The sequence below is a fragment of the Schistocerca americana genome, chromosome 2 (assembly GCF_021461395.2).
Source record: "Schistocerca americana isolate TAMUIC-IGC-003095 chromosome 2, iqSchAmer2.1, whole genome shotgun sequence".
Lineage (NCBI taxonomy): Eukaryota > Metazoa > Arthropoda > Insecta > Orthoptera > Acrididae > Schistocerca > Schistocerca americana.
In genome coordinates, this window is record NC_060120.1 from 236930746 (window position 1) to 236949645 (window position 18900).

At 38.1% G+C, this 18900-nt stretch overlaps 1 protein-coding gene across 4 annotated transcripts in view; it reads right to left on the bottom strand.

The window, feature by feature from the left end:
• The window catches only part of LOC124589120 (nuclear distribution protein nudE-like 1-A), a 160842-nt gene that overhangs the window by 15979 nt on the left and 125963 nt on the right, over positions 1-18900 (bottom strand). For 3 of the 4 annotated variants that reach the window (XM_047131530.1, XM_047131532.1, XM_047131529.1), the window contains exon 7: positions 9589-9689. In XM_047131530.1, coding sequence (XP_046987486.1) covers positions 9589-9689 — 101 coding nt within the window. Of the gene's footprint in view, positions 1-5580; positions 5673-9588; positions 9690-18900 lie in introns of all 4 variants that reach the window. The other variant, XR_006976000.1, reaches the window with a different exon arrangement.

Consider the following 18900-nt stretch of genomic DNA (forward strand, 5'->3'; position numbering starts at 1 on the left):
TTTTCTTTGCACCAGCTAGTTTTAGTTTTGTTATCAGCAAGTTCCGTGGGTCAAAAATGTAATTCTCATTATGATACGAAATGGGCCAGGTAGTTTATGATTGTAATACATTTTCTCAGTAAAAATATGAAAATATGCTCACTGTTCACCTAGTAGTCTTTTACTAATCCAAAGCAACATTTATTCTTCATACATATGCTGATTTACACTTAACTCTATGTGAAACCTCACTTCCTCTCTATTGCTCATATTATATGACTTTTGGAATTTCTGGTAAGTGTGGCCATTTTATCTGTTTTTATGTGAGCATTATACAAAGTTTCCAGAATGAGATTTTCACTCTGCACCGGAGTGTGCGCTGATATGAAACTTCCTGGCAGATTAAAACTGTGTGCCCGACCGAGACTCGAACTCGGGACCTTCGCCTTTTGCAGGCAAGTGCTCTACTGGCAGAAGTAAAGCTGTCAGGACCGGGCGCGAGTCGTGCTTCGGTAGCTCAGATGGTAGAGCACTTGCCCGCGAAAGGCAAAGGTCCCGAGTTTGAGTCTCGGTCGGGCACACAGTTTTAATCTGCTAGGAAGTTTCATTATACAAAGTTCTTTATTGATGACAATAACTTCTCTACTAAAGTGTCACTGATACACTCGCACTTTGTCAAAAATTGTTGCAGTCACAAAATAGTTGAAAAATTATTACAGGGTTTGTACACATTTTGCAGTCCCCCTGCCTTCTGTCACTGACATCTTTATTTTTTGTATCTTGAGCTCAAATATTGCATAGCTTAGTTTTTTCTGTAGGGACCATCTGTGTGAAATTTTATTCAAACTGGAAATGGTAAATTTTATTCAAACTGGAAATGATCACTAGTCCACTTGATGTAGAATAATCATCTAGACAGACTTGTGCCCTTTGTCCTTTTCAAGAGCAATACGATGTATTGAAAGTTTTCCACACTACTCCATTCCAAGTGTTTCAAATGTTGTTACTGTTGAAAATATGCAGTTGCACATGAGATTGGTAATGAAGCACATATGTATTTTAAAAGTTGAACAGTGATTTCAGACACAAGAAGAAGTGTTACATGATAAAAATGAAGGACTGGAGCAAACTATTATACAACAAAATTAACACAAAAAATAGAGATGCTGCCAAAAATGGTAACTTTGTGGAGAAATAATATCATCAGTATATTAGAATCATACACATGCTCTTCTATGAGATAATTCCACACACATTTTAAAATTCAATATTTTATGCTGTGAGTAGTTTAAAGGTAATATTAATCACTTTAATTTCAAAGCCTCATCTGTATCTCTCATCAACTTACATCAGTATTTGTGAGTGAGATTTCAGCATTACACAGTTTAATACTGTAATTAACTACCAATTACTGTTCACTATCTATTTAGTTTTCATTTTGATACCATATACTGCCTTGTCTAATCTTCTCATTCTTGGATGTAGTACTATATACTCTTGATGCTGCAACCTTAACATTTTTCATTTTGTTCCCATTTCCTCTGATACTCTGTATCTCATCTTAATATTTACATATAATCCCTTCGTCTCAGTTATACTAAGTGCACACAATTTCTCTAGTGGTTCAGTTTCACCCAATTTTCCCAAACTAAGTTCTGTACTTATACATACATTTTTTTATTTCTTGGAATTGTTATCTCTTACATCATTCTCATTTTATCTCACTACAACCATTTCAGTAATCCATTTACTTCACTACTAACTCGTATCTGCATAAACTTTTCCCTCTGTTCCTCTTTTTTTCAGGCTCTCATACATCTGGATGAAAATACAAAACTCACAAGTACTGTACAACAGTAAACAGCGTATTTTTAAGTTAGGCACAATAATGAAGCACACCAGCCTCAGATTTATCTGTGTCTCTGAAGAGATGTTTGAATTTTCCCCTCTTAAACACACAAACTAAGAACTTGCATATTGCAAAGCAGTTATTCTAACAGTTTTTTCTGCAGCTGCCGCCACACACTGCACAAAGTTTAGCAGGATTGCCACAAGTTTCCCCAAGTGAAAATCCCTGATTGCCAGACAAGTTTTAGCATTTTTCCCTGACAAATTTTGAGATATCAAGGGTACCGTATTTACTCGAATATAAGCCGCACTTTTTATTCGGTTTTTGTAATACAAAAAACCACCTGTGGCTTAGAATCGAGTGCAAAGTAAGCCGAAGTTCTGAAAAATGTTGGTAGGTGCCGCCACAACTAACTTCTGCCGTCAAATATATGTAGCGCTGCACAGGCATGCTTTGCAGGTACAAAGATAAATACTCTGCGTAAAATAAAAAAAAAAAAGAAAGGGGGGGGGGGGGGGGGGGAGACGAGCTTTTTTTTCTCCGCCACAAGTTTCGACCACAGCATTTTCCTACATTATCCAACGAAGTAAATACAAATTCCGTATTGTTCATCTTCGAATGTAGCAGCATTTCAATGTACTACGAAAATCCGACTGGCAAGACTGTTTGCGATGTTTGTCAGTGTGGCCAACTCTACGTTCTGAGTTTTTTTTTCCTACCTGTGAGAAGAGATGGTTATTAATAGGAACTTTTATGAATTGTGAACCACATGCAGTATTCTCTTCACCATAAGAATAATACGAATATAAACATTTTGCCATGTATTCTTTCATGTTTGCTGCTATCTCATTTAAATCCTGTCTGCCTAACAAACTACTAAACTAGAGTGAGACAACAGCAAACACGGAAGAATGTACATATCATGTCATGTTTATATTCGTATTATTCTTATGCCTAATACTGATACCGTCAGAAATAAAGTACGGCAATTGAATAGATCTTTAAATCTAAGATGACTCTAATTTCTGTGCAGAATGTAATGTACTAAAGAGGCATCTGCAACGATTTTCAAACGGAAATTTTTTTTCGCTAAACTCTCCTTCAGAACATCTTCTATCACACACAGTCTGTTATTTGGTCTTTGTTGATCATTATCAAAGAAAGCAGCAGTGTAAGTAATAACAAATAGCAGTCTCTTGCCATTGTTTCGCTAATGATACAATTCCTCCCTTTTTTTACTGTAAGCGGCGATAGCGCGCACAAAAGCAAGCCATGCCGCAAGCGGCGACAGGTCATGAACACTCAATATCAGAATGCAACCAACAGTGCATGATGCAGTACAGTAATGCATTTTAAGCTTAGAGTGACGTAAACACCTATTACAAAGAGAACGACACTTATGAGATCAAAGAAAAATAAGCAATCAATTCAAACCAGACGAAGCACATGAAAAAGGAAGGGTACCCGTATAAATATGGACGGAGCGCCTGACGCATAGCAATGGCTACCTGGTAAAGCTTAATTGCTAAGCTTACGACTCGAACCAAACTACTGTAGCTGTATCGTCGTTCATTCGACCAAAAATGTGTCTCATATTACAATGGACCAACTTTGTTTCGATTTGGAGGTGCAGCCTAAAACTTTTCTCTCCCCTTGAATTTCGAGTCTCAAATTTCAGGTGCGGCTTAAATTCGGGAATTTTTTTTTTCCCTTGAATTCGAGTCTCATTTTTCAGGTGCGGCTTAGATTCGAGTGTGGCTTAGATTCGAGTAAATACGGTAAGTTGACAAAAAAAGTAAACTTTCGTATTTCTAAACGTGTGAGTGAAAATCTTAAGTACTAACATCAACCTCTTTTGTAATGAACTGGTTTTAGATGGAGAAAGCAATCCAAATGGTATATATGTTTCATTAAGACCACTGATGTTATTTTATTTCAATAAAGTGAAACACATTTGGTGACAAAAATACACATTTTGTTGGAGTCGTGAGACAGATTTAAAATACCTTACCTGCTTTCAGAAATAACCTAAGAAAAAAGTAGGCCTCTTGAAAGAAATGTATAAGGTGGGGAAGAGTTGTGTAAACCAACACTATAGGTAACGACCAATAAAATGTTGGTTCTACTATGTTCATTATTGTCAGTTATTGCCCACGGTATTGTGTAATTTTTCTTACAAGAAAGACATGAGTAAATAGCGTACAAACTGCCAGCGACTGCCACAATTTTCTTCTCCTTATCGTCCATACATTCTAATATATAAACTACTTTTGAAGTGCCAAAATGTACTAGAATAAATAAAATGTCTACAAAATGCCACACTGTACAATGTACATGCGGTGAGACAGTCGCAATTCCTGAAATCCATCGCCTGTGGGCTCTGGCCTGCCGAGGAACACCACAGTCCTGGGTCCATGGATATAACCCGCCGCATTACGCCACAAACAGACAGACCCAGCCTGCGGGCAGATCGGTGAGACTATATCCGACAGGCAGGGGCCACACACTAGTGGGAAACTATGGGCTTCAGATTGGCAGGCCTGATCCATTACAGATACCTACAGAAATGGCCTGCAGATTTGGTCTGTCATGGAAGCCCACTCATGTGGTCAGCTTATTCATGTATCACAGACACCATGATGAAATGAGATTGCGGTGATCACCCACACAACAGATAACTTGCGTAATATTCTGAGAATCAATACTAATGAGGATAGGTAGCAACTCAACTCACTGTAAAGATGATCACTGAGCCATAGATAGGCACTCTGTCTTTTCTATCACACTCTCACAATGAAATTTTTGGCCATAGCCTTTGACTGAAAATGAGAGTGTACACACATTCACACAATCACTCAGACACAACTCATGCACACATGACCGTTGTCTTCGGCCGCTGCATCAACAAATCAGCTCCAAACAAACCACTCCTCATGCCCCTCTACCTCTCATCGGCTGCTGCTAAGCTAGCAGCAAGTAGTGGTGGCAGCAAACACTGACTGTAAGCTGAGGGGAGGGGAGGGGTGGGGTGGGGTGGGGAGGGAAGGGGAGAATCAGTAAGAAAGAGAGAGTAGGGAAGCTGTGCATGTACTAAGCTGCACCCAGCCAGCGACAAAGCATGACATTTCAGTAAGCAACAATTTCATGCTACTGAGACAAAAATGAAAATTTTCCAGTTTTTTTTTTTCCAAATTACCCTGATTTTTCCCTGATACATTTGAAATTCCCTGATTTCCTATTAACAGTCAGCAGTTAATACGAAAGAACAAACATTTTTTGTGGTATTAAGTGGTAACAGTACTTTACACACCCATACAAACACTCAATTTTTTTTTTACAATAAATAATAAATGCCCTTGAAGATGTAGTGACATAACAGACAAGAGCTCGTTATTCCTATTGTTCCTTCATTAATAAAGGCTAAGGTAAAAAGCTAGTCTGAATAGTAGCATTCCCCAGATCATCAAAATTATAAGTTCAATATTTCATAAACAACTCACTGAAATTTTCTTTTCTTTCACTTACTGAATATACCTTGATTCAAGTCTTAATAGTCTAATATTTTTCCTAAAATTCCCTATTTTTAGGTTATGGGAATTATGCTTATGCAGTTTGTGGGAGTACAGAACAACACACCAGTTTGTCGAGTTGTTACTTATTTGCATTATATCACAGGATTAGTAAGGAAGCAATTATGCCAGGTAACTTCACAGAAAACGCAATGTGTATAGACATGCAGCAAACTAACAGACCTAAACTACCGCCGCTGGAGTGAGCATGGTGAGGTACGTCGGCTACACACACATCTGAGCTTGTCACAGTCTGAGCACAACCATTTCTCAAGCTGTCAACAGAACAACACGAAAACTAACCACTGCAACTACTGTAATATCCACTTTACATTATTCATGTATAAACAAACAACTCTTACAATGGGCACTGCTTACCTCTCATTAACTTATGTAAATGTGGCCAGGACAGATGAAATAGAAATGTTTTTCATGTAATTTGAAAGTTCCAGTTACATTCTCTGTCCTGGACTAAGCAGTAACTCTTCTACAGTGTCTCTCAAAATGTAAAGTGGCATTTACAAATGAAAAGCAATCTACAGAAACTTTGCAATCACATATAAATATTTCTAATAAATGCAGACATATCCACTACATTTTAAAATTACACAGCAAATTGGTAAGTGCCATGAACACTTTCAATATAAACAGGAAGAGAGATGGTTATTGGTAAATCAATAAGAAAACAAGCTTTATCTAGTAAATGCGTGCTGTTTTTCCTTCTCTCCCCTTGCATCCTACCCATATTTCTCCCTTACATAGTCTACATCATCATGCATCTAGAAAAAATACACATTTTGGAAAAATTAGAACATGCAACAAAGGCTGGCAAAATCCTCTCACAATTAACTATTTTTAAATTAGGTGTGAATGTCAAACTAATAACACCAATATGTCTACATGCGCTGCTGGTCAACAAATTGTACAACTAATAACAAACCAAAAAAAGAAAATAAATATCACCCGTTCTGCAACTATCATTTGTTACCAGCAACCCAGTTTGCAACTTCTTAGACCAGCATCAGGCAATAACCAAATGCTGCAAACCCCAGATAAAATGATGTGTGGCCTTTTTTATACAATCTTTCCTTAGTAAGAAATATGTATCTGTATCACAAATATTTATGTAAGTCAATTTATCTGTGCTTGTGACCTTTAGTTATCACTTCATCACAAAAAAAAAAAAAAAAAAGATGATTTGTAAATCAATAATAGCTGCAGAACACCATGAAAGTATTTCCTTTGTTTGTTGTTTATGTGACGTTCTGTCAAGTACGTACAGAGAATTAAGTCATACAGCACTGAAATTTGGGCTTCAGCATTGGTGGTCAACATCAATACTTAAGACAGATCTCTAAGTTCAATAACAGCAAGTAAAAAGATAAAACACATATTAATATTAACTACAGTAATTTAGCCTAAAATTTAATTTCTATGGACTCAATGTGATGTTTCGCCGAGGGGGGGGGGGGGGGGGGGGGGGGGGGGGGGGGACCTTCGAAATTTTAAGAGCTGGGGGAATCGGCGATTGGACAGAGCAGAAGCTCCAAACAAATGGGAAATGGTTGGATGATAAAGCAAAGAAAGCAATGAGGGATAATTCTCACTCTTTTCAATTTGTTAAACTTTTATGACTTCCATAAAGACTTGCTATTCAGTACCTCCTTTCATTTATACACATGTAACTGTATTATCTTCCACACACTCAAAGCCCTACCTTTCTCTTACTATTACCAACAGTCTTCTTGTCACAATAACAGTCTTAATGCCTAACTTAAAATATTCTACATATTTTGTCCTTTTCCATTTCCAAGAGAGTTACCTTCAGATATAGTCTCACATTTTAAATAAAATATCCATATGAATAATTATTATAACTCTCAGATTTATGCAAGGAATCCAAACTGAATGCACTGAATCTATGGCATAGCAATTGTGAAATTCAAGTACAGTCAGGTGAATGTACTGCTGACATAATGATGAATCCATGCTTTGTATACAAACATGTTAAGCCAATAAAAGTGTGCTTCAACTCTGCCAAACATAATTTTGAAATTTCCTCCTTCAAGTACTTTTGGTCCTGAGCAAACAGATACGCACATAGCTTCTTCACCTGCAGAACATCATTCAGGGGATATAAGAAATCTTTCTTATGAGATATGTACACTATCTCAACACGATACTGTGGATTTTTGTGCTACCATTCCTCCAGATCAAATCTCACTCAGGAATCGATAACACACAAAATCTGCAAATACATTCACCCTGTAATAAAAGATCTTTACAGCTGGCACAAGGTTTGTATGAACTTCTGCTTTTTCTGAGTAAGCATCTAATGCTTTATGAACATTATGAAACCTCATTTATTAGCTGTAACAGTAAGGCATATTTTCAAAATTATATTGCTGCTATGCTTCTGTATATGGCTTTATGAATTTGTCTCTGTTGATCCATCATGGATCTGGTTAAGTAATTGTCAGTATCAATGGTATTCTCCAACAGCCATGTAACTGAGATGTCATTTTATTTTATTTTGAAGGCTACCAGTTTCAGTATTCCACTATGCCATCTTCAGGCCCCTACATAACAAAAGATTGTACATGTAGTATATGTCAGGGTGAACAAGGCAAGCTTACATAAAGTACAGGGTAATCATGAAAGTACTTAAAGCTACAAAATGAAAGTAGTGGCATTCAACCAAATCACTGGGTAATCTATGAAGTACAATAATATGTATATTTACGGCCTTCATAGATTAGTGTGTGACATTTTACTTTAAATGAAGATATGTCCTTATATATGCTAGGGGTTTCCTTATCTGTAAGATTTATACAAGATTTTATACTTATAATAATAATAAGCTTTGTTTCAGTGGAACTCCCGATTGTGTACTGTCTAGTTCATATCTTTATAATGTGTCATGTTGGTTGTATGAAAATGGTGACTGGTAACAGTACTATGTTACATTAAATGAAAATAACAACCTCCAGCTGCTTAACCAAATACATTCTGCTATGCAGACTGTAACTGTATAATGCTATTCTACAACAGAGACCACACAGGCTGAAATTATCTGGCTCAGTTTTTGTTATTAGTATTTTAAACGAACTTAATCAATGGTGTACAATGATTTTGCAACTTTAACTTTTTGATGGACTGTTCTTTGCCATTGCATACAAACTTTCCTTCACCATAACTTTCATGAAGATCTGTCCAATACAATTACTTTCTGCAGTTCACAACACCTGCAATGGAGTAATAGTATAGAGTAAACTGTGTATTACGACATCATAAAAAGGGAAAGGGAGAAGATATTTTCCAGCGTTGAAAGATACAGAATCAACGAGAAGGAAGTTGTAAGATTATATGTAGAACACTTGTTTCATTACAGACTGAGAAACACTGATGGAAAACCACAAGCATGTGGTCTTATGAAATAAATGTATTCTATAATCATTAAATCTAAATACAAGACAATGAAACTAATTGTGAGTTCTTGTGATCAGACCTGCATGAAGTACATGTCTTTGCATTCTGTTTTCCCACGTAATGAAGTCTTGTGTAACATCATGCCAATGATTTAACATTAGAGTAAGCTTTTGTTTAATAAACACTAATTTAACAATGGTGCAGCAAAGTTACAAGCATCTGAGGTCCATAGTAGTACTGCGTCCGTAACAGTATTCAAATTATAAAGTTAATAGCTCCACTTTCAAAATTTTTATCAATAGTGCTCCAATCTGTATACTGTTTTTATTTGCCCAAAAGTAAGATAGCAAACCACTTCTTTTTCTACTATCTTGGAAAGCAGCTAGCAAAGAGCTTACCACTAAACGAAGTCCATTTTCTCATTAATTAATCCATGTCAAATGTTTCTACAAACACAAGAAGGAGAAAGACAGCAGGTACTAGGATAATATAAGTTAGCAACACACTGAAGTGCCACTTCACTTAATCTTACTACTAGTAAATCACTTCCGTCACGATTTATGCTGACTGTATGCATCAATACTAAGTACACAACTTCCCCTGATCGCACAAAAAACATCATACAAATGTAATGTTCTATAAAAGAGGATTACGGCCAATACACTAGTTCGAGATAGAGAACTTGACCTTTGATTAACATCTATTTTTTATAAAAGCTACTCCAAATTTTACGGTAAGTCAATAAAACAAAGACAAACTCACGCCAATATTGCGAAGCAGGTCATGGACCATGTTCATTCCAAGAATCCTATTGGAAGGTGCGAGTGGTGTTACGGTTGTTTGATTTCCAACGGTCTGAGCCACTGTTAAACAAACAAACAAAATGATTAGTATTTTTTCATTTTGGTGGGATTATTTCCAGTGACGAATTCCAGATATAAATAAGGCATGATATTCATTTCTCAGCTAATCAGTTAAACAAAAGAGACTTTTCAGTTGAATAATTCAGATTTTGAATGAAAGAAGAAGAGATAGAGTATAAATCCAGACTGAGAATATATGGAGAAGGAAATTGTCCACGTCTTTTTCAAAGTGACCATTTTGGCGTTTGGCTTAAGTGGAAAATTTAAATCTGGATGACCACAGCGAGTTTGAACCATCGTCCTTCTCCATGTGACTCCAGTGCCATCTCACTCAGTTATAGGATTAAATCATAATATAATGTTTTTCATAACATTCAACATCCACATAGCTGTATGATTAGGTGCTAATGTGTGACATTTTAATGCTGTTAATGTATATCCTATGGCTAAAGGTGTATCAATATAGAGTAATGGCAATCTTCAAATCCCTTTATTCTTATTCTGTTTAACTGCCCACTGTCCTCACAAGACAGATACTCGTGTAACAACTTATTTTAGATTTGTCCTCAAATTGAGCTTACTCTGTCATTTATTCCACTACGTTTGTGCAATAATGAGATTCGTTGTATCACAGTCACTTTAGCTGTTCTTGGTGTTGTCTGTAAACATTTTTGTAATATTATATCCATTCTCATCAAGTTAACTTTGAAGGGCAAATGTTTTATTTCACCTTAAAAAATTCATGATGTCAATGTAATGCCTACCTCTTTTTGAAAAAAGATATCCTAGAAGACGGCAAAATTGTTCCACTTAACCAATGTAGTAACAATATACACACTAAACAGTTTAAATATATTTATAACACAAACACAGTCAACCAATTGTACAATAAATTGGGAATATTCAAAAAACTAGTGAAGTGGTAGATTGCAGCAGAAGCAATATGAAACTATTTACAGTTCCAACTAAAATTCTAACAAACAAGTTAACCTTTGCATGCTGTTTGTTAAAACTGAAAAAAAAAAAAAAAAATCTGGATACTAGAAAGGAAAGATGGAAATATTACACAGTAACAGTAATGGTATTTCACTGAGATGATTAAAACTCAAATATGGAAGTGTGTGTGTGCGTCGCGCACCTGTGTGCGTCGTGCACCTGTGTGCGTCGCGCAACTGCGTGCGTATGTTACATACAATATCTGTCAATAATTTTATGATACTTGTTAATGACTGCATTTTCTCTCTGTTTACATACAAAGATACTCCTGTTTTTAATTAGACAATAATGTTACATTTTTACATTGTTAAAGATTTGCTACACACATCAAGTGCACAGAGGTGTCTTGCAACTGACAACAACATAGCATATGAAATGAGCTATATTGACAATACAAGAACTCCCGTTTAACTTCAATTTCCAGTTTGCTACTGTAAAATGCTCTCTTTGCTCTTCTAGAAGATGTAACAGTTGTGTAATGCACAAACAAGGTAATCACACTTTCAATTTTATAGCATATCAAATAAGAAGGATGAAAATGATAACAGTGTAATGGACTGAATTTATTAAGTATACCTTCTGAAGACAGAGCAAAAGCAACAAAAAAAGTTCATTTTAAAGCTAAATACACGTCACAAAAAACCTTCATTTTCATAACAATGTATATTATCACAGGTTGCTGCACTGTTTGGACAGCCCACAAACTCAACACCAACACATTGTGATTCTCTCTCCTTCAGCCATCATCAGACATAATTAACATCCACTTTTATGTCCCTATAAACTTTGTGCACACCCACTCATACAGCCCCCCCCCCCCCCACACACACACACACGAAGAGAGAGAGAGAGAGAGAGAGAGAGAAGGGGGGAGACTTATTTCTAATTGTCCTTAGCAGGTGTTTTCTTTGGAGTTATTAGACATTTCATGAGCATGAAGACATCTAGCACACTACAACATGGTCATTTCAGCTAAGGAACACAGTGTTATCTCATGAGCACTGTACCAGTTGTACCAATTACACCAAATACAACATTCAATGGCTGGAGCAATGGCACATTAGTTCAAAATGTTGAACACTGCTTATATGGGTGCTGGATAAATATTTAATAGCCACCAGATGTAATGCAACTGCTTTATTGACATGTTTTGAATACACTCATCATCAGAATATCTGGAAAGATTACAAAAATCAGTAGCAGCACAGTACAGTAGCTGAAAGACAAACAAGCAAATAGACTAAAGATTGCATGGATAGTGTAGACCAGACTTAGACAGATTGATCAAAACAGAAACACAATAATTATGCTTTGATACCGCGTATGTTTGATAATTTATGTAAACTGGAGCATGTTCACACTTTCAAAAGTTTGATCTTTTACACCTCCTCTGTCTTCCATTTCACGATAACCGACTGTGCTAAGTGACTGTTCACCATCAACAATAACAGCCTTATATCCAATAGCTACCAAGTAACAGTCAGTATGTTGGTCCCACAATTAAGTTCCTGGCATACAACAGTCTATATACAGACAAATCTTGAACACTGAAAATGTTTTTGTTGTCGTTGCTGCTGTTGCTGCTGCTGCTGCTGCTGTCGTCGTCGTCGTTGCTGTTGCTATTTTGACTTCATCATCTCTGCGTAACTACTGCTACATCCATCCACTTGAAACTACTACTGTATTCAAGCCTTGATCTCCCCTCTACAATTTTCACCACCCATGCTTCCTTCCATTATCAAATTGAGAATTCCTTGATGCCTCAGGATGTGTCCTACCAATTGATCCCTTTTTTTAGGCAATTTGTGCCATAAACTTCATTTACCAAATTCAATTCAGCCTCACCTCATTAGTTGTGTGTTCTACTCAGCTACTCTTGAGATTTCTTTTGGAGCACCGCATTTAAAAATGTTTCAGAAAAGCTTTTTGTGCAATTCCCACTCTACTTTTTACACCTCTAACTCAGATGTCAACTATTTCAGTGTCCAAATAGCATAACTCCACTCCTGTTTACCATCTCATTTCCTGTCCAAATTCCCTCAGCCTTGCTTGATTTAGTTAAGACTACACTCCTGGTTGTGTCACACAGTATTACAATGTCATCAGCGAACCTTAAGACTTTTACCTATTCTCCCTGAACTTGAAATCCTTTTCTCCTTGGTTTCCTCATTTACTGCTTCCTCAATGTGCAGGCAAACAACACCAGGGATAGGCTACAAACCTCACTCCCTTCTCAACTACTGCTCCCTTTCATTTTCTTTGACTCCCATAAATGCAGTCTGGTTTCCAAATAAGTTGCAGATAACCTTTTCCTCCCTGTACCTTCAGAATATCAGTTTTGTACAGTCAGCATTGTCAAAAGCTTTTTCAAAGTTTATAAATGCTATAGACGTAGGTCTGCCTTTCATCAGTCTATATTCCATGATAAGTCATAGGGCCAGCACTGTCTCAAGCAGTCCTACATTTCTCCAGAGCTGAAGTCAGCTTCTACCTGTTTTTTCCATTCTTCTGTAAATAATTCGTGTCAGTATTCTGACTTATTAAAATGATGGTTTGGCAGTATTCACACCTGACAGCACCTGCCTTCTTTGGAATTGGAATCATTATGTTCTTCTTACAGTCTGGGGGTATTTTGCCTGTCTCATACATCCTGTACATCAGGTGTATTTAACCCAGTTACCTTTTGTAACTTTGACCGCCTCCTAAATGGTATAAACAGTGGGTGTACTGCTGGGGTGACTTGGCACATTAGGGGTCTATGTTGCGTGCTGGGTAGAGAGATGCAAAAAGTTATCACATACTCCTGTCATATGGCTGCACTCACAACAGTGAGATCCAGATTGTATCCACAGTTCCACAGACCACTGTTAAAAGAAGTGGGAAGTTTGCTGTTATGTATTAAGGACAGTTGGCTTGATTCTGCTCACATAATTACAGCTTCACCATCTTCATTGTTTTCACTATATCCCCATAGCCAGCTACAGCTACTGAAAAAACTGACAATAACATCAATATTTTCATGTCGTGCTGAAGCCCAGTTAGGAAGGTGGATAGGAACACACTGAGATTTATAGATAGATGTTATGACACAGTTTGATAGTTCAACAAATAAGAGTTCTAAATCATTGTTTGTGGTGATAGCAGACATTATATTTTGTTCAAAAGCGTTGCCACACTTCTCACAAGGCTTTTTAGCTACCAAGTGCATTCCTGGTAGTTTTGGCTGCGCCACGCAGAGAGGCTGTGCAGTTTGAGGTGCTATGTCACGGATTGCGCGGCCCCTCCCACCGGAGGTTCGAGTCCTCCCTCGGACGTGTGTGTGTGTGTGTGTGTGTGTGTGTGTGTGTGTGTGTTCTTAGCATAAGTTAGTTTAAGTAGTGTGTAAGTCTATGGACTGGTGACCTCAGCAGTTTGGTCCCTTAGGAATTTACACACATTTGAACTTTTGGTTGCCTTTGGTTGCTACTCCCGTATGTTTCTTGAAAATAGAGAACATTACACTTTCGTGTTTGACACTGTGCTTTACAATAATCACCTAGAACAATGACAAATCCCAAAAATTTGGAGGAAGGCTAAAGTTGTAGCAATACTGAAACCTGGTAAGAGCCAAGGAATTTCAGACCAATCACTCTTCTATTTCGTCTGTATAAAATTTTGGAAAGAATGCTTCTGAACTGCATAACATAATTCCACAGCAAGCTGGATTCAGCCCAAAGTAAAAATGTTGTGCACAGACACTTCATAGTGACAAGGAATGGGTTTCATCATGGTGATATTACTGGAAGGGGTTTCCCTGATCTCTCTTTGGTGTATGACACTGTACATCATCACTGAAAATATAAAGTTAGTGGATAGATAAACAATCGCACCAAGTGGCAACAGGAGCAAGCATATATAAAGGCAATGAAATTTGCAAGTTTTCAGAGCCAGTGGGTACTTCTTGTGGCAGAAGGGTTGAAGGGGAAGGAGGAGGGCTGAAGGAAAAGGACTGGCTAAGTTTAGGAAATGGAGAGAATTGAGAAAAGTCGCCCAGAACCCAGAGTCAGGGAGATTTACCGGACAGGACGAGAAGGAAACAACTGCACTGGACGAGATTTGAAAACCTGAGGTGGAAGATAGGGTAATACATAAGACAGAGATTTACTGCCCACAAACAGATTTCTTGTGCCATATCCCCACACACCCTCTATCCTCCCACCAAACCCTTTGTAACTCAAAACTACCCCACACTGGTACAACTGAACCACATCTTTTGCCATGACTTCATTTACCTAACATCATTCCCCGAAATGAGGGACATCCTACCCAAGGTCTCTCCCTAAAGTGATGCCCATTGGACATTCAACTTCAAAACATCCTAGTCCATCCCTAAGCCACTCCCAAACCCAACCTCTAGCAAAAGGGATCATATCCCTGTGGAAGACCCAGGTGCAAGGCCTGCCCAATCTACCCACCCAGCACTTCCTACTCCAGTCCTGTCATAGGTTTATCCTACCCATTAGAGATCATACAACCTGCGAAAACAGTCGTGTGCAGTTACTGCACAGCTTTTTATATTGGCATGATTTTCCACCAGGATGGATGGCCACTGTCAAACTGTGACGACAAGCACAGTGGACCACCCTGTGGTGCAATATGCAGCTGAACATAACATGCTTGATTTCAACGGCTGCTTCACAACTGAGGTCACCTAGTTCCTCCATATCACCAGCTTTTCTGAACTGCACAGGTGGGAGTAATCCTAACAAACCATTCTCCGCTCCTGAAATCATCCTGGCGTCAACCTACAGTAACCTACTGTCCCCACACCCTCCAAAAAACAGTTTCCGCCCCCTCTGCCCTGACTTGTCACCTCCTCCTAATTCACATCCCTCACCCTCACTGTACACCACTCTCTGCCAATACATCTGCCAGTCTGCTCCTCTTCTTTTCCATCCCCTCCCCCCAACCCCTACAGCCTTCTGATGCTGTGCCTGGCAGCCTTTTGTCCAGACATGATCTAGTCCTTGCGTGATCTGCCATGCAATGCTGACTTCACTTACACCCTGCTATCCCTTCCCGTTCCCCATCCCACTCTGGATTGCTGCTTTCATTCAACACAGCATAGTTGCATTCTGGCCAGAGCAGCCACAGATAGCAATCATGTGCGCATGTGGTGTGCTTGCTTGTGTATTTTCTCGTTTTTAAAGGAGAGTCTCGCTGTTATGTGTAACAATCTTTTCATCATGCCTATCTGCAACTCAACATGTCAGCTTTACGGTAAGTTGCAAATACCCTTTCATAATGCTGTTAACTTAAAAGTGACATCGATTTGCATTTACAAACAAACAATCAATGTTCTTTAAATTCAAGAGACATTAGTATCCTGTCAGTTGCAAAGCACTGAAACTGAACCATATATCGCAGTCTTGGCCACTAAATTAAGTACCGGTAATCTAGTCAATAATAGCTGAAAAGATTTCAGGACAGATGGAGGAGGTGGGAGTCTTGAAATGAGGAATGGGCACTATTTACTGAGTATCTCAAAGTTACCAAGGAACAGATTCTTTTCACACCACTGAGTAAGAGTGTTAGTGAATGAATAGGAAGATTATTAAGAACTAAGGAACATCTCACTTTTCACGGCAATCAACACCTTATACACTTTAAAGTCCAGCATTCTCTAGAAGTAGATATGGAATCATAACCCTGTTGTTTCTTTACATTTTGAGAGTTCTGCTGCACTCTCCATTCTTTTTAACAGTGAAGAAATACTCTCAAGTGCATGTAGGAGCCCTGGTATCATCTACACTACTTTGTTGCTCTGTCACATCCAATCAACTCACTGAAGGAAGTTTCAACTACGCAAAACGACCCGTTCAACACAATTCCATGCCAACTGTGAAAAGTCATGGGTTCCACAAAGCATCTTCAATGTGGCAACAACTATTCTCAGATGGTGCTTGGATACTATTAATTACGCTGTGTGTGTGTGTGTGTGTAAAACAAAAAGCTGCAATGAAAATGATGTGATAATGCTGTCTTCATAAATCATAATTATGACACAGCAAAATGGCTGATGTCACCTTGTTGTGTATTCCACTTTAGTATGTGTCTGTAATGCCACAAACATGAAGCACTACTGAGAAATGACTGCTAATAGGAAATAATTGACAGGTTTAAGCAGAATGTTTGTGACTATACAGTAAAATTTCATTTTTGGTCTTTTAAAAGTACTAAGACATTTTTCAATTGTACATCCAGAGCTGTGTTTCACACAATGAAGGTGCAAAATTTACTGCATCATTATGAGATGAATTCAGTATCGCATAAAACCAGCCAGTATGTTGTGATTCAAGTGATTTTACTAAAGGCGAGCACAGAGTCACTAATGGGTTATCAAGGGAGAACTTTGACACTTGGTCTTCCCATTTACTATCAGAATATTTTTGCTAAAATTCTGCACTAGGGTAGCTGGTAATACTTGCTGTTCTGGTAGAAGAATGTGTGCCTGGATTTTACTTGAAAATAACATTTACCTGGCTGCGTATTGCTGCTAATGAAACCTGAGTTGGAACATCACGATAGGGTCTCTTTCCTGACAGGAGGAGGAGGAGGAGGAGGAGGAGGAGGAGGAGGATGGGACACTTCGTTTTGTACAGCACCATAGGAGAATGTCAGAAGGAGATTCTGCTGTATATTTGATACTTAACTCACAAGCCAGTTTCAAAATAGTCATTCACGGTTCTTGCAGGTTCAAATATGAATTACATTGTACCTTCTAAAGATTACTTCGACCCTCTTTAATCAGGAACAGAAATGGTTGATTTCACCATTGCAAACACTTCCAAAAAGCATACAATTTAACAGTTTTAAATGACCAATGACACGATCACATCACAGCGAGGGCACAACTACAAGGCACAAGAGGCAGGGTTTGATGATGCTGAAATACACCAAACTGATCTGCATGGTGAGGTGTGAGGACTGCCATCCAAACTATAGCTTGTTAGATTTAGATTTGTTAATCTTTTCCCACTTACAGCACTCACTGTTTAGCTTGCTTTTCCAACCACCACTCAACATGTACCCATTGTCTTTACTAAATTATAGCCACTGATATGGAGTTCTAGTGCCTTGGATAATGAGAGCCTTCTGGATGGTATAACATAAGTTTCACACTTAAGCTTAAACCCTTTCATCGAGTTATGTTCTGTCAGCAGGAGATTTCTGCTTTCTGTACTGAGTATACTCAGCAAATCTGACTTTTGTGATTACCAACAAATTCCCAAAGCACACAGGGTGACCCAAGAGGAATGGTCTATTTTCAGTGAGATAACAGGAACAATCATTTTTGCTTCAAATGATCTAGGAAACAGACTCTGAAATGGGTACCTTAAAAGTTATGAGCACCACTTCATCTTTAATGTGGCGAACCACATCTCTTCTACCTAAAAAGTGCTCATAGCTCTTGGGGTATGCATTTTAGAGCCCTTGTTTACTAAGACTTTGAATGATTGTTCCTGCCGTGAGCCCTTGTTTACTAAGACTTTAAATGATCTCTGAATATTGACTATTCCTCCTGTCATACCCTATATCGTAAACTTCTGCAACTCATGGCCCTGGTTGTCCCATGTAGGCTGTAATATTACCATCACTGTTTTTTTTTGGCAGTTGACACATTAGCCAAATTCCGCCCCTGACAAAGTTCTGCTGCAAGTTGTGCTGCCAACAACTGGAGGGGCAAAATTTGTTTGTGATTATATATAAGTTGAGCAAGAATCTGTGTGCATATGCTGTAAACATAGACTTTATTTCACTCCATATATAGCCGCTTGGCCTAAACACACTTTTAAGATATTTCATTTCAGAATGCAGATGTTTGTCCATCAGAATCTTCGATATAACTCTCTTTTATGTAGGTTGATGAAAGCTATTTGTTAAGGGACACACAAGTGCGTGTGTGTGTGTGTGTGTGTGTGTGTGTGTGTGTGTGAACACGATATGCCCAAGCGAGGCATTTATTTAGCACAGCCAAAAAAAACATTCAAACTTCAGAAGTCTTTCACGCAAAGATATTGTTCTAACAGAATTCATACACACTCATATCCACATCACAATCATAAATGCTGCCTGCCGTACAGTTACTCATTTCAGACCTAGTATAAAGTTCTTATGAAGCCAGTAAAATTTCTGGTACACTACACAACTTCATGACAACTGTACATTCTTTGTA